Here is a 23,104-nt window from a genome sequence, read left to right as displayed (position 1 = left end):
TGATCACAGCGGAGGCAAGGAGACAAAGGTGCTTGTGCTGCTGGAGTTTCAGCAGTGTTTTTTTTGTTCGGACCAGTCTACAAAAGTACACAGGAACAATAGCTCCATGGACTATAACATGGTAAGTTATTTGTGAAAATCTGACATGTGAATTGGTCCCTATGCTGGAAGAGAATTGGTGTGCAACCATACTTTGAGTGCATGGACACATCCACAATGCATTTTTAGGATAACTTGTAAGGTTGCACTAGGGTATACACAGCCAAACCATTTGTTTCAGCACATGCGCTATCCAAGGTCTTCACATAGCTATCTATAAAATATTATATAAGACTTTACATGTGATTTTTTCCTCAGACTAAGAAAATTGGATACATGTCCAAATTTGATAAGTGTCATCTTAAATAGACAATGCAAGTCTATGGGATCATGGAAGAGAAAACACACATCTCTCTCTCTCTCTCTATATATATATATATAATTATACATACACACAAACATCTGACTGGGATTCCCCTTTAGCACAGTAGCAAGTGGACAATGTAGAGAAAAAAATAAAAAAAAAACACAAAAATTGAGCTCAACTTGAGTTGGTACACATGCAGAGGTTAAACGCATGTTCACAAAAGCAAAAGTGCATTTAAATAACTTAGTAATACTGTTTTTTTTATAAAAAAAAAAAAATAGCACAAAAGCCATCCCACCGCATCAAGATAACTCTGATAGGGACAGTCCTACACTGTCTAATATTAAAATCTTATCATGTGTCAATGTTGACCTCAGTGTGAATAAGGGCAGACAAAAGGACTGGGCCCAACCAGTGAAACACCAGACTGAGGAAGCCTTATATATAGTCTCTAGCTTAGAAACAGGGAGGCCACACCCCGGTTTGCACAGAATGCAACAATGCAGAGAAAAAAAGAAAAAAAAGAGCTTAACTTGAGTTGGTACACATGCAGAAGTTAAACGCATGTTTTTTTTGATAAAAAAACAGTATTACTAAAAACTCTGTTATTTAACCCCTTCCCGACCCATGACGCCACGTAGGCGTCATGAAAGTCGGTGCCAATCCGACCCATGACGCCTATGTGGCGTCATGGAAAGATCGCGTCCCTGCAGATCGGGTGAAAGGGTTAACTCCCATTTCACCCGATCTGCAGGGACAGGGGGAGTGGTAGTTTAGCCCAGGGGGGGTGGCTTCACCCCCTCGTGGCTACGATCGCTCTGATTGGCTGTTGAAAGTGAAACTGCCAATCAGAGCGATTTGTAATATTTCACCTATTATAACGGGTGAAATATTACAATCCAGCCATGGCCGATGCTGAAATATCATCGGCCATGGCTGGAAATACTAATGTGCCCCCACCCCACCGATCGCCCCCCCAGCCCCCCGATCTGGCCGGTACACTGCTCTGGCTCCCCTCCGTCCAGTGCTCCGCTCCCCCCCGTGCTCTTGTCTGCTCCCCCCGTGCTCCGTTCCATCCCCCCGTGCTCCGTTCCACGCCCCCCGTGCTCCGTTCCACGCCTGCCGCGTTCCGATTCCCCCCCCCCCCCCATCATACTTACCGATCCTGCGGGGCTCCGTCCGTCTTCTCCCTGGGCGCCTCCATCTTCCAAAATGGCGGGCGCATGCGCAGTGCGCCCGCCGAATCTGCCGGCCGGCAGATTCGTTCCAAAGTACATTTTGATCACCGAGATATAATCTCTCAGTGATCAAAATAAAAAAAATAATAAATGACCCCCCCCCCCCCTTTGTCACCCCCATAGGTAGGGACAATAAAAAAAATATATTTTTTTTTCCACTAATGTTAGAATAGGGTTAGGGGTAGGGTTAGGGCTAGGGTTTCGGTATGTGCACACGTATTCTGGTCCTCTACGGATTTTTCTGCTGCGGATTTGATAAATTCGCAGTGCTAAACCGCTGCGGATTTATGGCGGATTTACCGCGTTTTTTCTGCGCATTTCACTGCGGTTTTACAATTGCGATTTTCTATTGGAGCAGTTGTAAAACCGCTGCGGAATCCGCACAAAGAAGTGACATGCTGCGGAATGTAAACCGCTGCGTTTCCGTGCAGTTTTTCCGCAGCATGGGCACAGCGATTTTTGTTTCCCGTAGGTTTACATTGAACTGTAAACTCATGGGAAACTGCTGCGGATCCGCAGCGTTTTCCGCAGCGAGTGCACATACCTTTAGAATTAGGCTATGTGCACACGGTGCGGATTGGCCGCTGCGGATTCGCAGCAGTGTTCCATCAGGTTTACAGTACCATGTAAACATATGAAAAACCAAATCCGCTGTGCCCATGGTGCGGAAAATACCGCGCGGAAACGCTGCGTTGTATTTTCCGCAGCATGTCAATTCTTTGTGCGGATTCCGCAGCGTTTTACACCTGTTCCTCAATAGGAATCCGCAGGTGAAATCCGCACAAAAAACACTGGAAATCCGCAGAAAATCCGCAGGTAAAACGCAGTGCCTTTTACACACGGATTTTTCAAAAATGATGCTGAAAAATCTCACACGAATCCGCAACGTGGGCACATGGCCTTAGGGTTAGGGTTGTGATTAGGGTTATGGCTACAGTTGGGATTAGGGTTAGGGGTGTGGGGGGGTTAGTGTTGGAGTTAGAATTGAGGGGTTTCCACTGTTTAGGCACATCAGGGGGTCTCCAAACGCAACATGGCGCCACCATTGATTCCAGCCAATCTCGTATTCAAAAAGTCAAATGGTGCTCCCTCAATTCCGAGCCCCGACGTGTGCCCAAACAGTGGTTTACCCCCACATATGGGGTACCAGCATACTCAGGATAAACTGCGCAACAATTACTGGGGTCCAGTAGAAATGCTTGCTAAAACATCATTTTTGAGGAAAGAAAAATGATTTTTTATTTTCACGGCTCTGCGTTGTAAACGTCTGTGAAGCACTTGGGGGTTCAAAGTGCTCACCACATATCTAGATAAGTTCCTTGGGGGGGGGTCTAGTTTCTAAAATGGGGTCACTTGTGGGGGGTTTCTACTGTTTAGGCACATCAGGGGCTCTGCTAACGCAACGTGACGCCCGCAGAGCATTCCATCAAAGTCTGCATTTCAAAACGTCACTACTTCACTTCCGAGCCCCGGCATGTGCCAAAACAGTGGTTTACCCCCACATATGGGGTATCAGCGTACTCAGGAGAAACTGGACAACAACTTTTGGGGTCAAATTTCTCCTGTTACCCTTTGTAAAATAAATTGCAGGCTAAAAGATCATTTTTGAGAAAATAATTTTTTTATTTTTATGGCTCTGCGTTATAAACTTCTGTGAAGCACTTGGGGGTTCAAAGTCCTCACCCCACATCTAGATTAGTTCCTTTGGGGGTCTAGTTTCCAAAATGGGGTCATTTCTGGGGGATCTCCAATGTTTAGGCACACAGGGGCTCTCCAAACGTGACATGGTGTCCGCTAATGATTGGAGCCAATTTTCCATTTAAAAAGCCAAATGGCGTGCGATCCCTTCCGAGCCCTGCCGTGCGCCCAAACAGTGGTTTACCCCCACATATGAGGTATCGGCGTACTCGGGAGAAATTGCCCAACAAATTTTATGATCCATTTTATCCTACTGCCCATGTGAAAATGAAAAAATTGAGGCGAAAAGAATTTTTTTGTGAAAAAAAAGTACTTTTTCATTTTTACAGATCAATTTGTGAAGCACCTGAGGGTTTAAAGTGCTCACTAGGCATCTAAATAAGTTCCTTGGGGGGTCTAGTTTCCAAAATGGGGTCACTTGTGTGGGAGCGCCAATGTTTAGGCACACAGGAGCTCTCCAAACGCGACATGGTGTCCGCTAACGATGGAAATAATTTTTCATTCAAAAAGTCAAATGGCGCTCCTTCCCTTCCGAGCCTTACCATGTGCCCAAACAGTGGTTTACCCCCACATATGAGGTATCGGCGTACTCAGGAGAAATTGCCCAACACATTTTAGGATCCATTTTATCCTGTTGCCCATGTGAAAATGAAAAAATTGAGGCCAAAAGAATTTTTTTGTGAAAAAAAAGTATTTTCATTTTTACGGATCAATTTGTGAAGCACCTAGGGGTTCAAAGTGCTCACTATGCATCTAGATAAGTTCCTTAGGGCGTCTAGTTTCCAAAATGGGGTCACTTGTGGGGGAGCTCTCCAAACGGGACATGGTGTCCGCTAAAGAGTGGAGCCAATTTTTGATTCAAAAAGTCAAATGGCGCTCCTTCCCTTCCAAGCCCTGCCGTGCGCCCAAACAGTGGTTTACCCCCACATATGAGGTATCAGCGTACTCAGGACAAATTGGACAACAACTTTCGTGGTTCAGTTTCTCCTTTTACCATTGGGAAAATAAAAAAATTGTTGCTAAAAGATAATTTTTGTGACTAAAAAGTTAAATGTTCATTTTTTCCTTCCATGTTGCTTCTGCTGCTGTGAAGCACCTGAAGGGTTAATAAACTTCTTGAATGTGGTTTTGAGTACCGTGAGGGGTGCAGTTTTTAGAATGGTGTCACTTTTGGGTATTTTCAGCCATATAGACCCCTCAAACTGACTTCAAATGTGAGGTGGTCCCTAAAAAATACCGGATTACGTACCGGTAATGCTCTTTTATAGAGCCCACGACAGCACCCACTAGAGAGAGAGGGGATCCGCCCCTAGGAACAGGAAACCTACAGAGAGATAAAAGGGGCGGCCCCCCCTCGCTCCTCAGTTGTTTTACAGAGAATAGGAGGAACCGCCGCCAGGTTTTAGTTAACAGGTTCGGGTATATACATATATATACACATATTTACAACCTCATACTATATCTTCTAATATTTACACCTCACCAAAAAAGCACCATGTGCAACTATATACAGAAAAGGGAGGGATGTGAACGGGTGCTGTCGTGGGCTCTATAAAAGAGCATTACCGGTACGTAATCCGGTATTTTCTATTCGCCACGACAGCACCCACTAGAGAGAATTGCAGAGACTATAGACTGGGTGGGTTTACTGAGTCAAGGACCGATACACCAAAAGTTAGATCAGAAGCAGAGGATAGATCTAATCTATAATGCTTATAGAAGGTATTCGGTGAAGACCAAGTTGCAGCCTTACATATAAGGTCTATTGGCACATTTGCCCTTTCTGCCCAGGAAGTCGACAAGGCTCTTGTAGAGTGCGCTCCCACATGCATTGGAGGATCTTTCCCTCCAGCCTTATACGCCAAGATTATTGCCTCTCTGATCCAGCGAGATAATGTGTTCTTTGTGACTCCGGCACCCTTGGTTTTACCCTGAAAAGACACAAAGAGAGCCCTACTCTTCCTCCAGTCCCTAGTTCTCTCTAAATAGGCTAAGACAGTCCTTTTTACGTCTAGGGTGTGAAGTCTTTCTTCTTCTGGAGTTGAGTGGTTCTCATAAAAGGTAGGTAACAGGATCTCCTGGGATCTATGAAAGATAGAAGCCACCTTAGGGAGATAACAAGGATCTGTTTTTAAAAGTATCCTATCTGATGTTACCACAAAAAAGGGAGGATCTATAGATAAAGCATGAAGATCACTTACTCTTCTGGCAGAAACTAATGCCACTAATAATACCGTTTTTAAAGAAATATTTTTTAGTGAGGCTGCATGGAGAGGCTCAAAAGGTGATTGAGTCAATGCATTTAGGACTATCGATAGATCCCACTGAGGGACCCGAGGTATGCTAATTGGTCTCGATCTCTCACAGGCAGATATAAACCGAGATATCCATTTATTACCTGCTACATCAAAATTAAAAAGAGCTCCTAAGGCTGACACCTGTACTTTCAGAGTGCTTACTGAAAGACCTAATTCCAGACCTTTATGTAGAAATTCCAATATTGGAAATATAGGAATATCAGCGGAAAGTTGTGTAGTATGGAATTGAAGGAATTTCCTCCAAATTCTAAAATAAATCCTGGTAGTTGAGGGTTTTCTACTTTTCATCAGAGTATCTATTAACCCACTAGAAAACCCCCTGAGATTTAGTAACTGCCTTTCAAACTCCATGCAGTTAAATTCATGCCCTTTGCCTGAGGATGAAGGAACAGACCCTGAGAGAGCAGGTCCTTGGATTGAGGCAGAATCCACGGGTCCGACACTGACATCGCCCTCAGCCATGAGAACCATGGCCTTTTGGGCCAGAATGGGGCTATTAATAGAATTCTTGCTCCTTCTTCCCTTCTTTTTCTTATTACCAAAGGTAGTAGATTCCATGGAGGAAAAGCATATGCCAGGTCGAAAGTTCAGGGTACTTGGAGGGCATCGAGTATGTCCGGCTTGTCCTCCCTGTTTAGAGAGGCAAACGCCCTGACCTGTCGGTTGGCTCTTGTGGCAAACAAGTCTATTTGAGGAACACCCCATTGCGCTGTTATCATTTTGAAAATTTTTCTGTTTAGCATCCATTCCCCTTGATGGAGGGTGTGACGGCTCAGAAAATCGGCACGAAAGTTGTCTGTGCCCCTGATGTGAACTGCTGATAGTGATAGCAGATGACCTTCGGCTAATTCCATGATGTCTGATGCCAGCTCCCTGAGTCTGTCCGACCGCGTACCTCCTTGATGGTTTAAGTAAGCTACTGCCGTGGTGTTGTCGGAGAACACTCTTGTGTGAGAGCCGCTGAGCTGAGGAAGAAAGTGAAGTAGGGAATAATATATTGCCCTCAACTCTTTGACATTCGAAGAACTATCCAGTTCCGAACTAGACCAAAGATCCTGAACCCACTGATCCTTAAAATGTGCCCCCCAGCCTTTAGGACCAGCATCTGTGGTCACTATACTAGAGGGGGAAATTACCCAGAGAACCCCCCTTGAAAGGTTTTTCTGATTTAACCACCACTTAAGGGAGTGTAATACTTCCGTTGTTAGATAAACTGTTCTATCCAGACAGCCTCTATTCTTGATGTCTTCCTCTAATATAAATTTTTGTAGAAGCCTAGTATGAGCCTGAGCCCACTGGACCGCAGGAATACACGATGTCAGAGAACCTAGTAATGACATGCTCTGTCTGAGTGACATACTACGATTTTCTATTGCTAAGGATACCTTATCAACTATGGAGAATTTCTTATCCTCAGGCAGCTTACAAATCTGGTCAGCTGAATCTAGAAGGAGCCCCAGGAATTTCTGACACTTAACAGGCTGAAGTCTAGATTTTTCCCAATTAACCAGCCACCCCAGGGATTGTAAGGAAATCACTACTTCCCGTAACCTCTGCTCACACTGTAGGGGGTCTTTACCCACAATCAATAGGTCATCTAGATATGGAATGACTAAAGTATCTTTTACTCTTAGGAAAGACATAACTTCCAATAGCAATTTTGTGAAAACCCTTGGGGCCATGGATAATCCGAAGGGCATCGCCTTATATTGTAGATGACGAATTTGTCCCTCTATACAGACTGCTACCCGAAGGAACTGCTGGAATAAATGATGTATAGGAATATGATAGTAAGCATCCTTAAGATCCAATACTACCATGTAACAGTTTGGAAATAGATTCTTTATGGCTGAACGAATGGATTCCATTTTGAATGTTTTAGGCCTTATAAAGGAGTTCAGCTTTCTTAAATTAATTATGGTTCTGAAAGAGCCATCCGGCTTACTAATCAGAAACAAGGGAGAATAAAATCCCCTCCCCATCTGGGAAGATGGGACTTCCACTAGGACTTGTTTGCGTAGGAGGGTTTTAACCTCTGTTTCAAGCGCCTCTTGCTGAGGCCTGGATCTTAAGGTGGTAAGGAGGAAGGAGTCCGGTGGAGTTCTAATAAAGTCTAATGTGAGGCCTGAAGATATTAATTTAATGGCCCAAGTATTTATTGTTATCTCTTCCCATTGTTGCCTAAACTGTTTTAATCTTCCACCCACTGGAGGAATATAATTACTGGAATTTGTCGGCTGGCTTGAATGGACGTTTATTAACCCCTTAATGACCGCCAATACGTCTTTTAACTGACCTTAGATATAAGAGAATAGTATCCCCATACAGATGACAATCCATCATCTGTCGGCTGTACACTATAGCTGACAACTTGCTGCACCAGCCACGATCAGTATTTGCACCTTCTAAATCTGTTTAACCCCTTAGATGCTGCTGTCAATAGTGACTACATCATTATAAATGGTTAACAGAGTGTGGGGGCTTCCTCTTTATCCCAATTGGTGCCCTCAGATCATGATTTTGCGGTCCTGATGTTTGCCATGGCAATTCATGACCAAATAGCGGCCTTAGAGTCTGACGGCTGTAGTAATCTGTTTAGAAGTTAGCAACATTTAGGTGGTAAAAATACACATTTTCATTTCTGTCATACCACTTTGCATTAATTCCTGTAAAGCACCTGAAGGGTTAATAAACTACCTTACAGCAGTTTTCAATATGTTTAGGGGTGCTGTTTTTAAAATGGTATCACGTTTGGGGGTTTCCCAATATATGGGACCCCTAAAGTCACTTCAAACATGGATAAGTCCCTAAAAAAATAAATTTTGTAAATTTCTTTGAAAAAATGAAAAATTGCTGCTACATTTTTAAACCTCCTAAAATGCTAACAAAATAAAATAACATTTTACAAATGGTCCTGATGTAAAGCAGACATGTGGGAAATGTTATTTATTAATGGTTTGCTGTTGTATGACTATCTGGATTAAAGGGATAATCATTCAAATTTAGAAAATTGCTAATTTTTTAACATTTTTCTCAAATTTCTGATTTTTTTTTATAAATAAACACAAAAAATGTTGAACTAAATTTACCATTATCATAAAGTAGAATGTGTCACGAAAAAACAATCTCAAAATCACTGGGATTTGTTGAAGCGTTGCAGAGTTATTACCACATAAAGTGACACTGGTCAGATTTCAAAAATTTGGCTCGGTCACTAAGGGGTTAAACAGGTTTCCTTTTTGTTTAAAATCCTTATTGTTCCATCTGTCTCTGAAGCTTCCCTTCTTTCCGAATGGTGGCTTCCTGAAGGCCCTTCTGTAAGATGGAACAAAGGGATTAGGGAATCCTTTTTTCCTTTCACCTGCCTTCGTGAGTATATCGTCAAGGACTGTTCCAAACAGGTACTCACCCTGACAGGGTATGGCACATAATTTGGATCTAGATTGGGCATCTCCTTTCCAGTTTTTTAGCCATAAAGCCCGCCTAGCCGTATTGGAGATATTAGCTGTTCTGGCCGCCAGTCGTAGGGAGTCAATAGAGGCATCCGATATAAAGGCAGCCGCACCTTTGATCAAAGGGATAGATGCTCGTAACTTCTCCCTGGATACACCATTTTTAATATTTTGCTCCAGCTGATCCAGCCAGACTAACATTGACCTGCCAGTACATGTGGCTGCAATTGCCGGTTTGAATGCCGTGACACAGGCCTCCCACGATTTTTTAAGGAGCGCATCTGATTTTCGGTCCATGGGATCTGATAAGGAACCTGCATCTTCCACGGGCAAGGAGAACCGGCGAGATGTAGATGCAACTGCAGCATCGACCTTTGGTATTTTGGTCCATGTACTCAAATCTTCGTCATCAAAGGGGTAGCGCCTCTTACAGGGTATTGGTACCAACCCTTTTTGACCTTTACCCCATTCCTTCTTAACGACTGAGGAGCGAGGGGGGGGCCGCCCCTTTTATCTCTCTGTAGGTTTCCTGTTCCTAGGGGCGGATCCCCTCTCTCTCTAGTGGGTGCTGTCGTGGCGAATAGAAAAAATGGTTTTGTAAATTTCATTGTAAAAATGAGAAATCGCTGGTCAAATTTTAACCCTTATAACTTCCTAACAAAAAAAAAATTTTGTTTCCAAAATTGTGCTGATGTAAAGTAAACATGTGGGAAATGTTATTTATTAACTATTTTGTGTCACATATCTCTCTGGTTTAACAGAATAAAAATTCAAAATGTGAAAATTGCGAAATTTTCAAAATTTTCGCCAAATTTCCGTTTTTATCACAAATAAACGCAGAATTTATTGACCTAAATTTACCACTAACATGAAGCCCAATATGTCACGAAAAAACAATCTCAGAACCGCTAGGATCCGTTGAAGCGTTCCTGAGTTATTACCTCATAAAGGGACACTGGTCAGAATTGCAAAAAACGGCAAGGTCTTTAAGGTCAAAATAGGCTGGGTCATGAAGGGGTTAAATGTACTTTTGCTTTTTTACTTGTTACATCAGGGTTTTTGCTTACTTTTTTTCTCTTGTAGGTTTTAAAGTGGACAATGTAGTACTGTTTAGTAATTTGTGATGTGGGCTGAACCAAGCGACCACAATGCCCTAGTGATATTTGTCATGCAGGAAGTTCCATGCATTGATGCAAACAAATTAGCCTTGGCGTTATGGTCTATAATTCAGTGCTTTCTTGTTTCTAAAATACAACGGGAGATTTAATCGTTAAAAAAAGAAATGGAAAGTTTACGCTATATAGTGCCACAATTAATAACTGGAGTCTGATTATAATCCAACGATAAGTCACAGCACTATACATAGAAAAAGGGTTTAATGGTCACCAGATGAGCATATTAATGGAAGTTGTAAAACAACCAATGTGCATTTTTAAATGGGCAACCAAAAACTGCATTAATTCTGTCCACGTGAAGCATGTCCAGGAAACAGATTGTGCCATTCTATGAAGCTATACGCACACACTTGCATATTTATCCTCGCAGCAGTATTTGGCCCAATGTCGACTGCGCTCGTCTGTTAGATGTGCAACTCCAGAAATGAGAGCGTGAGTGCGTACACATGCCTATCTATATGGTTTGGTGACTGACGCACTAGTAGTTGTGAAATTAAATGAGCACCAACCAGACTTCAAAAGGTTTGTCAAAGATACTAACAAAAAAATAAAAATAAATAAAAATTAAACTATTGACTGAAAACTGCAAAGACATTTCTAAATAAGTATTTTATTTGACCATAGAACAAGGATTTTGTCTTGCTTAGAAGAAGGTGTTTGGTCTCTTGGTGGTGAAGCGGGGCTTGTGCTGGCGACGCAAAACTCTGTGTGGCAGAGGGAACTTGATCTTGGAGTCCTAAAAAGTTTAGAAAACAAAACGAAGTGTTAAGTTTAAAAAAAAAAAAAAAAAAAGGCAAAAGCAGACTGAAATGCAAGCTTCGCCTTTTGATTGCAGTCTTTAAATCCTAGTAAGTTAGAGGTTTATCTACTCCTCCTAAAGGTCGAGCTGGCCAGCTCCTTCCTGGCTTTACTACTGTCTTAGGTCAAGTCGGTCATCACAAGCTACACTCTTATGACTTCTCACTATCATTTAATACAGAATTCACTTTATTTTCTCACTCATACCTAACCTGCCAGAATACATATTGAAAACATGTCACCATCTTGGATAACAGGTTGATGGTGGTTTAGAGCCTAAATTTTGCTGATGAGGTTCTTTTTAAGAATGCGCAGAACACAATTACTTCTAAGTTTATAATGGTGTAAAGATATCAGCCCAAAGCTGCTAGACTGATTTCATAACATAAATTTAAAAACAACCAAGGGCGCTGCACATTCCTCGGTCCTCCTCCTGCTGCAAGCACGTGGACACAACTACAAAAATGTCCAGTACCAAGTGTAAAAACACAGACTATACATGTATATGTGATCGCGCTGGAGGTGCCGATAAGTCTGATACACAAGGAAAGCTTACTGTTTGGAAAAACATTCACACTATGCTTAATTACCTCATTAGCATTTGGCGTCTGTTTCCCATTTGTTTGCGGTTGCCAGGTTTTCCTCTTAATTATAATGGTCTATCCAGATATATACACAATACTGCTTTTTCATAAATATGCAGGGAAGTGGGTGTTAAACTGTCCCGGCCGGTGACAGTCACCCGTTACCTCACATGCGATGTGTTCCGGATCTTCAACGATGAAGCCGCGCTTCAGTGGACAGATTGCCGGCGAGGTGCAGTCGCGCTGCAGGACCTCGCGTGACGTCACATGCACGTGGTACTCCACGTGATCGGCTGACGGAATGCACCTAGAACCAAAAAGTCTCTCCAACGCGTTTCAAAGTCAGCAGACTTCTTCTTCAGGGATGGTCCGGTGCAGAATGTAGGTGCTTTTATATCTTGCAGTGAGTAGAAGCGCTGGGCCCTTATTCTCAAGTGCAGCGGGGCATGCACTTCACACACCAGCTCTGCTGTACTTTGCTGCCCATCACCAGCCTCTGGTCATTGACTGGCAGGTCACTCTTCCTACAGCGATCTCTCACCCCTGCACATGTGCCATTATTGCATGAGTTGGTTCATCAGAAGAAGCAGTACATGTATAGTGAGCTCCTGATGAGTTTCAAGATATGAAACTCATCAGGAGCTCACTATACATGTACTGCTTCTTCTGATGAACCAACTCATGCAATAATGGCACATGTGCAGGGGTGAGAGATCGCTGTAGGAAGAGTGACCTGCCAGTCAATGACCAGAGGCTGGTGATGGGCAGCAAAGTACAGCAGAGCTGGTGTGTGAAGTGCATGCCCCGCTGCACTTGAGAATAAGGGCCCAGCGCTTCTACTCACTGCAAGATATAAAAGCACCTACATTCTGCACCGGACCATCCCTGAAGAAGAAGTCTGCTGACTTTGAAACGCGTTGGAGAGACTTTTTGGTTCTAGGTGCATTCCGTCAGCCGATCACGTGGAGTACCACGTGCATGTGACGTCACGCGAGGTCCTGCAGCGCGACTGCACCTCGCCGGCAATCTGTCCACTGAAGCGCGGCTTCATCGTTGAAGATCCGGAACACATCGCATGTGAGGTAACGGGTGACTGTCACCGGCCGGGACAGTTTAACACCCACTTCCCTGCATATTTATGAAAAAGCAGTATTGTGTATATATCTGGATAGACCATTATAATTAAGAGGAAAACCTGGCAACCGCAAACAAATGGGAAACAGACGCCAAATGCTAATGAGGTAATTAAGCATAGTGTGAATGTTTTTCCAAACAGTAAGCTTTCCTTGTGTATCAGACTTATCGGCACCTCCAGCGCGATCACATATACATATATGATTTCATAACAGCCATATAATCAGTGACAATGTAGACCCACATCAATAATTAAAGCACAGAAAACACTATTCAACAAGCCACTGTCAATGATGGAGATTATGTGAATCTGTGCAAGTCCGACTCAAGAAAAACTGTACAGGTCAAAAATGTACTTTAGACATTTAATAAAAGACCCATTGCAGATATAAAACTATCAATACCCAACAATGTCAAGCTTCTCAATGGCGATGCCTGCCTGATATGTGCACATATGCCACAATGTTCCAGCAAAGTAAACAAACAGCAGAGGACTTCGCATGCGAGTACATTTTTCATGGATTCATGCAAAATAATAGAAATGCTTAATGGAAAGTGCAATAATAGCATGTTAAATTGCAAATCCTATCAGTTCTGTAATGCAAGATGGCATATTACTTACATGGAACTGCTTGATTGCTGGTCTGCGACACTTGTTGGCAGGAATCACCTCAACTTTCATAATGTGAATGGAGTGGGCACGAGCACGATGGCGTGCACCCATATCACGGTCTAAAGGGTGAAATCAATCGGTCAATAAAATCAAGCTCAATAGAATGAGGGAGAACAAAGTAGACCAACAAGTTTGTTAAACATTAATCCCAAAACTTTAGTTTCTATCCTTAAGGACATTTCCTCTTAATTTAGCACCAAGGACCATCTAAGCTCCCAAGAAAATAGGCTCTTAACTTGAAGGCTCATTTTAATCTAAAAATATATTCCTGCTAAAATATAGAAATGCTTACAACAGAGGGTCACGGCACCAGCTGTGGTCAGGTCTCTGTACTCCCTGTACATGTTGTGTGTTCCACTACGAGAGTCATAGCGTAGCCAGATACCAAAGTTCTTCACCTTCTGAGGGGATTTCTCAAAAACCTGCAAAAACATAGGGGTAAATTAAGTAGTCTTTCATACAACTTTAGGACTAGGTTGAAAATTATTAAGTAAATAAGGCAGCACACTGCAGCGCTAAAACATGCAAACTTGAAAAACACGAAATTTGAACTGCATTACTGCACTAGAAATATGAAAAATGAGAGCTTTTAGCGCATAAAAATGGCCAATTTTATGTGTACCTGGTAGCCTCTTTACGGCATCTCTCTTATACCAGGTCCTACGCTTGCCCTACCTCGCTGAGAATAAACGTCTCCATCTGAATGGGTGCATGTATAACCTCTTCTTAGACTAAAATTCTCTCTCTCTGTGGAGGGGTATTGGACCTGCTGTAATTAACACACCTGAAGCTAGGAGGCGGAGTGCACGATCAGAAGGCTAGAGAATACATTTCAAAAACCTGACCGGCACATCCAAACAGACAGTGTGAACAGGTGCTGAACCCAGAGTCGCCAACTCGCATATAGTTAAGTAAATAAGGCAGCACACTGCAGCGCTAAAACATGCAAACTTGAAAACACATGGCCAATTTTATGTGTACCTGGTAGCCTCTTTACGGCATCTCTCTTAAGGCCCCTTCACATTTAGCGACGCTGCAGCGATACCGACAACGATCCGAATCGCTGCAGCGTCGCTGTTTGGTCGCTGGAGAGCTGTCACACAGACAGCTCTCCAGCGACCAACGATGCCGGTAACCAGGGTAAACGTCGGGTAACTAAGCGCAGGGCCGCGCTTAGTAACCCGATGTTTACCCTGGTTACCATGCTAAAAGTAAAAAAAAACAAACAGTACATACTTACCTACAGCCGTCTGTCCTCCAGCGCTGCGCTCTGCTTCTCTGCTCTCCTCCTGTACTGTCTGGGAGCCGGAAAGCAGAGCGGTGACGTCACCGCTCTGCTTTCCGGCTCACAGCCAGTACAGGAGGAGTGCAGAGCACAGCGCTGGAGGACAGACAGCGTTAGGTAAGTATGTACTGTTTGTTTTTTTTTACTTTTAGCATGGTAACCAGGGTAAACATCGGGTTACTAAGCGCGGCCCTGCGCTTAGTTACCCGATGTTTACCCTGGTTACCAGTGAAGACATCGCTGGATCGGTGTCACACACGCCGATCCAGCGATGTCAGCAGGAGTCCAGCGACGAAATAAAGTTCTGGACTTTGTTCAGCGACCAACGATCTCCCAGCAGGGGCCTGATCGTTGGTCGCTGTCACACATAACGATTTCATTAACGATATCGTTGCTACGTCACAAATAGCAACGATATCGTTAACAATATCGTTATGTGTGAAGGTACCTTTATACCAGGTCCCATTTTTATGCGCTAAAAGCTCTCATTTTTCTAGTGCAGTAATGCAGTTCAAATTTCGTGCTTTCAAGTTTGCATGTTTTAGCGCTGCAGTGTGCTGCCTTATTTACTTAACTATATACGAGTTGGCGACTCTAGGTTCAGCACCTGTTCACACTGGGTCTATGTTTGGATGTGCAGGTCAGGTTTTTGAAATAGAAAAATTATGACTGAAGGAAGTTGTCTATCTTTGGACACACTTATATACTTAAATGCATGAAATTGCAGCAACACATCTCTGCAATCAGGCATCATTAAAAGTGTGGCCTTCTATAAAAAGTGTTGCACCATATTGCTAACTGCTTTAACCAACACACTTGTATGGGTGAAAGTGAGTAGAGTCTGGGTGCCAATCGTAGCACGCTGCCATTGTTCTCACGTTGAATCGGTATGAGAAAATAATCCCAGATCTGAGCTGGCCCAGAGTATAACTGGGCCGAGTACGAAGTGATGTTTTATCGCATCGCACTCAGCCGTGTTATATGGTGGTGTGACTTAGGCCTTAGCGAGTTAGAATGCAAAGGGTATTCTCACAAAGTACAGAAGCTGGAAGCAGCGCACAGGCTAGGTGTTACAATAGATTTATAAGGACCTGTCAGCACAGAATGACTGTTCAAACCAAGTACAGGCCCTCGGTGCTCGACAGCGGGGCCAGTCAGTTATATACACTTCCCTACCTGCTTGTTTTCCATTTATCTCTGCCTCTATAAAGTCAAAGAGGCAGGCAGAGATGACCTGAAAACAACTAGCCTATACATGGTTTGAACAGTCATTCTGTGCTGACAGTCCCTTTAAAGAGGAGATGTAGAAGACAACTCTGGGGTATGAGCCGACAAAGATTTCTGGTAATTTAAACTAGTTTTTGGTAGCAAGTTATAATACATTTATGGCACTATAGTTGGCCATGTCCCATTGGACTTCTGAGTTTTAGTACAGCAGCCAGGTGACTTGCCCAACAGATCATTAATGGTTTAGAGCAGAGGTTCCCCAACCTTTCTGAACTTGAGAGCCACAACCAGCTCCTGCCCCACTCACAGTAGTGGCACCCGTAGCCACCCATTACCAGCATAATGACAGCCTAAGCTTTTCCACTTACATCACACCAAGGCAGTATTCCAAGCTTCCAGGGTTTCCTATGTTACCCCCATCTGCTCTTCTGTGCAGTGCTACACAATAAGTCACCATCTAGAGATCTGCTCTTAATAGCTGTTTGCTACACCTGGTGCTAATGCACCAGACTGGCACACAGCCGGGAGCCACACATTACAGGCCAGCAAGCCACATGTGGCTCTAAGAGCAACAGATTGGGGACCCCTGGCTTAAAGGGAACCTGTCACCTGAATTTGGCGGGACCAGTTTTGGGTCATATGGGCGGAGTTTTCAGGTGTTTGATTCACCCTTTCTTTACCTGCTGGCTGCATGCTGGCCGAAATATTGGATTGAAGTTAATTCTCTGCCCTCCGTAGTACACGCCTGCGCAAGGTAATCTTGCTTTGCGCAGGTGTGTACTACGGAGGACAGAGAATGAACTTCAATCTAGTATTTCGGCCAGCATGCAGCCAGCGGGTAAGGAAAGGGTGAATCAAACACCTGAAAACTCCGCCCATATGACCCAAAACAGGTCCCGCCAAATTCAGGTGACAGGTTCCCTTTAAGGTACCGTCACACTCAGCGACGCTGCAGCGATATAGACAACGATCCGACCTAAACTAGATCGCTGGAGCGTCGCTGTTAGGTCGCTGTAGAGATGTCAAACACTGCAACTGCAGAACGATGCAGGAGCGATCCAGTGACGTAACAGCGACTCACTTATCGTTCTCACTGGTTGTTAGCTCCATGAAAACCCATTGCTGGCATCGTTGCTTTTGCTGTCAAACATGATGAATCACGCCGACCTGACGACCAAATAAAGTTCTGGACTTTCAGCTACGACCAGCGATGTCACAGCAGGATCCTGATCGCTGCTGCGTGTCAAACAACAAGATCGCTATCCAGGACGCTGCAACGTCACGGATCGTTCTCGTTGTAAAGTTGCTCAGTGTGAAGGTACCTTTAGAGTATATGGCCTGGAGGCTGGAGATTGCAGCTGCAGCTATGCACAAGAGGCGATGCAGTACAATTTTATAATGCTGTATTTACACACTGCTAACATAGTGTTTGTTTTTTTCTAAATTTGAAAAAGCCATGGCAAACAATGAGGTTTTGCCATAATCTCTGAAATCTACAGCTGTGGCATATGAATGCAGGTTACTTTGATAAATGGGTCTCAAAAAAAATAATCCTGGGTATCTGATTTTAAGCAAAAGCCCTTTGCTACAGGAGTCTACAGCTGAAAAAGTAACAAGCAGAAAAGGCATTTATAGGACCTTCAATTTCACTTTCATGGGCACATCAGCTCTTGAAAGGCGACAAGGTACAACCTTACTTTGGGCACACAGGACAAGATTACCACATGATAAAATAATAATCTTTGGGTTAAGTGTGCCAAACATACAGAACATGAGAGGTCAGTGCACAGGAAGAAGGAATCTGAGTATATTACAGGTCAATATTGTATAAAAGCACCATCTTTCAGGAAGCTGGATGTGTATGTGACATGACCTCAGTACGTCCCTAGTGTAGAAACCACTTACTTGTCCACAGTATACAATCTCTCCAGAGGCCTTCTTCATTTTCTTGAGTTGAGAAACAAAGTACCAGAATCGAGACTTTGCCACAACATGGTTGGGTGCGAAGATTCTCATACGATAGAGAGGAGGTGCAGGTATCTTAGCTGTAGGCAAACTGCGCCCAATCACCTTGTACTCCCTTAGCTACAATGAGAAAAAAAAATTGTTATACAAAAATAGCACTATATAGATGAAAGAAGTTTGAAATGATCATTCCTGCTGGGTACCCAACCAAATTGATCAAGTTTGGACAATGAGGTTCTTCAAGCCCATCTGACTGTATGCTCCTCTGGACCCGAACTATACCAGTGATCTAGCTGCCAAAGGGCATTTGATCATCTGTTCTCACATCAAACTTCAATGTTAATGGGAAACCAAGCATTACATAGCAATAGGGGCTTGGGGGGGGGGGGGGGGGTGTTAGGGTATGTGTCCACGTTCAGGATTGCATCAGGATTTGGTCAGGACTTTATGTCAGTATTTGTAAGCCAAAACCAGGAGTGGAACAATTAGAGGAAAAGTATAATAGAAACATATGCACCACTTCTGCATTTATCACCCACTCCTGGTTTTGGCTTGCAAATACTGACATAAAATCCTGACCAAATCCTGATGCAATCCTGAACGTGGACACATACCTTAAGTCTCAGCATATTCTAATAGGGAATGTAGGGAAAAGCAAACAAGTCTTTAGCTAGCAATTAGAAGAAAATGAAGTTATCTATATAAAAAAAAAAAGTGGCCACCGCTTGCAAACCCTGTTAAATTGTCCCATTATGGTTAACAAAGGGGGGGGGGGGGGGCGGGGGGTTGGGATTTACAAGTAGTGGAGGGCCCTGTTTAAGAGAAGCTGTCATCCCTGGGATGTATATGACCTATTAATATGGGCATACAGGTGATAGGTCTTGAGAAATGTTATTTTCCTTCGTTATGCTAATGATTTCTTCCAGGCTCCGGGGCGTGTGGTGCTTGGAAGACATCCCTGCATTCTCCTCCCATGCACATCAGTTCTGGCCCTGGAATCCCACGCCCTGCACTCCCTCCACGATCTGTACCTTTTCCTCCCTTCTACGGGCACTGCATTAAGGGATCTTCTGTGCAGGGGCCGGCGACGATAAGGTGCTCTCATTACTTCCTACCTGCTATGTACACATGGTTCCTAGCGATGACTGTGCAGGGAGGAAGTGGGGAGAGCACCTTATTGTCGTGCACGCCGGAGGTCACAGCAGCTCGCCGGCGCAGAAGATCCATGAATACTCAGTCCCCATAGAAGGGAGGAAGCGGTAAGTATTGTGGAGGGATTGCAGGGCACAGGATTCAGACACCAAAACTGACGTGCATGGAAGGGGGACATTCGATGGCCGTTGGCTGATCTCTCTCGCCGGACTAATCCATGTCCAGGAATACTAGGCCGAGCATTCTCATTCTCTATGAGAAGGTTGCTGCTAGACAATTCTAGCAAATTATCTTCAAGCCGAACAAAAGGAACGGGATTATAGCCACCCAATCGCTATGATGCTAAGCCCCGATAAACATAAGATTGTCAGGGGGCGCCAACAAAATTGATAGATTCAGCCAACATTCAAAATACCACTTGAGCTTTTACTATTTCACCAGATAGGCATCAGTAATGTATGTTCTGTGTAAAAATACTTACTGGTCGCCGCTTCTGTTTCCAGTGCAGCTCAGAACCCTCTCCGCCATCTTGTGAAAGCAGCTGACTGGCCTGAACTTACTGCCAACTGTTACTTTCTCTCTTAGGGTGCCGTCAGATGGCCATATAAATCGGAGTGAGACCGGAAAGCCTGGACTGGCCGGCAGCTCTCCCAAATCAAGAGGGACAGCTCCATACAAATACATGAAGCGGTCACACAACAGTCGGAGAGCCGCCAGCCAGTCTGTGCACTGTGTTATAATTCCTATGGCCGTCTGACTGGTAGCCCTTATTGTAAGCCTACAAGTCTTCTTCCGAGTCTCAGACATAAAAAGTGATTTCTGGTCCACCCAACAGACAATGGAGTGGTCTGACCAGTCACAACTGCGGTCACTTGGTGCAGATGAGGACTGGAGCCACAGTGGGAACAGAAGAGGCGACAAGTTTGTACTGCACTACACCCAGGGAGCACACACTACTGATACTATCCAGGCGAGAAATAGAGCCCAATATGCAGGAGTGGTAACATGTGGGTTATTAGTCGGATGCTCATGAAGCCCATACACCTGGCGCAGTAGTATCCAGGACGTCTGTCCGGTAACAGCCGGGAATTCTGCGGACAGACCTATACAGGCGAGGGATGATCGCTACTCCTAACCAAGAGAATGGAAAGTGACCTGCGGCGTGGCACCTCATCTGCAGGGTCACAGGAGACATGGCAGACCACCCAGCGGACACTTGTGCTGCGACCACATACATTGCTAGAGCCCTCGTTTATCAGCAGATGGGACCCTCCATAGCGGTATATACGCCCCCTCTGGTCTAATGGCAATGTGCTCCGGAGCACCAACCCCACCATGTAGGCGGCATGTCGGACCTTCTGTATCACTGCCAGGGGCACAGCAGCCCAAGGTAGGCGACAAGGTCCCGTCCTCTGTGCACAGCAGACAAGACCGCCATGGAGGCAGCAGCAGCGGCCTTTGGGTTTGTGTGCACAGCACATGGGAGCGGCCTCTACACCACAGCCGTCCACACAGTGCATCACGGCGGCCCACGCGAGCCTCCACATGGCGACGCCTCAGCCGCCATGATGTAGGCCGCAAGAAAGCAGAGCGTCTCCAGCCCAAGTGCGCCGTGCCTGACCACAGCTTGCACACACGGCGCCTTCAGCTAAGGCACAGGGCCATGAGAGAGCGCGCCCACCCCCCAAAATGTGCCCCCCATGCCCGGAATCCCAGCAGAGTCTTACAGTGCCGGACGCCTTCATGCTGCCTCGATCCCTGCCGCCGAGCGAAAGGAAGTGCCAGGGCCTGCGCGGCGATACGTCACCCTGCTATAGCCTTCCTATTGGCTGGTCGTGAAAATACCTCGGCTCCTGATTTGATAATCTTCCTGTCAGTCATCCTATGTCTGGAGAGACGTGAAGGCTCGTGATGGCGGCTTTGTTCATGGAGTGCGCCGCGTAGTGGACTGTTTTAGTATTGACCTCAACTTTATAGCATTTACTAATGCTTCCCGAAACCTAAATTAATTATTATAATCATCATATTATAGTACATGACTTTTTTGCAATGAGTCATTATTACTATTATTATCATCACTGATACTCCTACTCAGTGGGTGTCACTAGCGCCTGATGGACCATGGTGTAAAATTTGGACCTGTGCCCCACTTGCATGTTAGATGTATGGGCCCCTGTAGTGTTCAGAATCCTATAAGGACATATGTGTTGCCCCCCCTCTGCCATTATGTAATAATGTCCCCATCCTGGTATACATCCCCCATCCTAGTATATGTTTCTTATCCCAGGCACCATCATGGTATATCCGCTCCTGGTATATATGTCCCCCACCCTGGTATATATATACCCCTTCTGCTATATACGATACGATATGATACACTTTATTGATCCTGTGGGAAATTATGGTATCACAGCAGCACAACTTAAATCATAAAGGAATTACACAGTTGACATGACAGTTTGTTGACAGAAGAACATTATACATTAGAATAGGACATACACAACGAGTGAACTGAAATGTAGAGAAATAAGTAGACATTCACCTTGGTGGTTTAACCCTAATGTTATTGTTGTACATCGCCATGGCAGTTGGCACAAACGATTTCCTATATTTTTCCTTCTTACACCTCAGAAGTATTAGCCGGTTACTGAAGGTGCTCTTCTGTCTCATGAATAGCTCATATAGTGGATGTGCATTATTGTTCATAATCGCCATACACTTTTTCAGAGTTCTTTTCTCCACTACCTCCCCAAAAGAGTCCAGCTTGCAGCCCACAGCAGAACTTGCCTTCTTAATAATCTTATTCAGCTTATTAGCATCAGAGGCCCACACACTACTACCCCAGCACGTGATTGCAAAAAAGATGGCACTTGCCACCACCGACTGGTAGAACATTTCTAACATTTTGCTGCACACATTAAAAGACCTCAGTTTCCTTAGGAAATACAATCTGCTCATCCCCTTCTTGTAGACAAACTCTGAGTGGCATCTCCAGTCCAGTTTGCTATCCAAATGGACCCCCAAATATTTGTAACTCTCCACCTGCTCTACCTCCTGACCAGCAATAGTGATCGGTAAGCATTCCAACTTACTCCTGCTATAGTTGGCCACCAACTCCTTAGTTTTCTTAACATTTAGTTGTAGATAGTTACCATTGCACCAATCCACGAAATTCGACACCACCCTTCTATATTCCTCATCCCCCTGATCTCCCCTAATGCATCCCACAACCACGGAGTCATCCGAAAATTTTTGAAGGTGGCAAAGATCAGATTTATACTGAAAGTCTGAAGTATACAGAGTGAATAGAAAGGGCGCAAGCACCGTTCCCTGGGGGGCACCTACACTGCTCAATAATCTGCTTGACACCACTGCTCCCATCTGTACAAACTGTGGCCGATCTGATAGGTAGTCAGTTATCCAATTTCTCATCCCCTCCTCAACCTTCATATCAGTCATCTTTTTGTGTAGTAAAAGTGGCTGCAGGGAGTTAAATGCACTCGAGAAATCGAAGAACATCGCTCGCACCGTGGTTCCGTCAATCTCCAGAAATGAATGTACCCTATGTAACAGAGAAAGAATAGCATCATCCACCCACAATCTATGTCGGTAAGCAAACTGAAGGGGATCGATAAAAGCATTGAGCCTTGGTCTTAAGTGAGCAAGCACTAATCTTTCCAAGGCCTTCATAGCGTGAGATGTTAAGGCTACAGGACGATAGTCATTTAGGGTTGCAGGAGAAGAAGTCTTGGGTACCGGCACCAGACAGGAAGTTTTCCATAACACAGGTACCCTCTGTGCTTGTATACTTCCATTAAATAGGCGTGTAAAGACAGTACACAGCTGGTCTGCACACACTTTAGGGACACGTGAGCTGAGTCCATCTGGTCCTGCAGCTTTACCAATGTTAAGTGACTTAAACTGCCTCCTCACATCATTTTCGGATACTCTAAAATTAGTCTGCTCATCCTTCAATATCGATGTTGCAGAATTTGCACC

At 44.4% G+C, this 23,104-nt stretch overlaps 1 protein-coding gene and 2 non-coding genes across 3 annotated transcripts; all 3 read right to left on the bottom strand.

The window, feature by feature from the left end:
- Nucleotides 1-10,877: 10,877 nt before the first annotated feature.
- RPL18A (ribosomal protein L18a) lies at nt 10,878-20,935 on the bottom strand. The gene is made up of 5 exons (XM_069764697.1): nt 20,833-20,935; nt 17,894-18,073; nt 13,769-13,898; nt 13,426-13,535; nt 10,878-11,023 (listed from the first exon to the last, which is right to left on the bottom strand). Exons 1-5 carry the CDS (start codon nt 20,848-20,850, stop codon nt 10,931-10,933), a joined length of 531 nt encoding a protein of 176 aa, XP_069620798.1. The 5' UTR covers nt 20,851-20,935; the 3' UTR covers nt 10,878-10,930.
- On the bottom strand, nt 17,616-17,748 carry LOC138677746 (small nucleolar RNA SNORA68). Its single transcript, XR_011321139.1, has one exon. It is a non-coding gene; the product is annotated as a small nucleolar RNA SNORA68 (small nucleolar RNA).
- Nucleotides 20,450-20,580, bottom strand: LOC138677747 (small nucleolar RNA SNORA68). The gene has a single exon (XR_011321140.1). It is a non-coding gene; the product is annotated as a small nucleolar RNA SNORA68 (small nucleolar RNA).
- Nucleotides 20,936-23,104: the final 2,169 nt, after the last annotated feature.

Source organism: Ranitomeya imitator, chromosome 4 (genome assembly GCF_032444005.1).
Source record: "Ranitomeya imitator isolate aRanImi1 chromosome 4, aRanImi1.pri, whole genome shotgun sequence".
NCBI lineage: Eukaryota > Metazoa > Chordata > Amphibia > Anura > Dendrobatidae > Ranitomeya > Ranitomeya imitator.
This window is presented reverse-complemented; position numbering and strand designations above follow the sequence as displayed.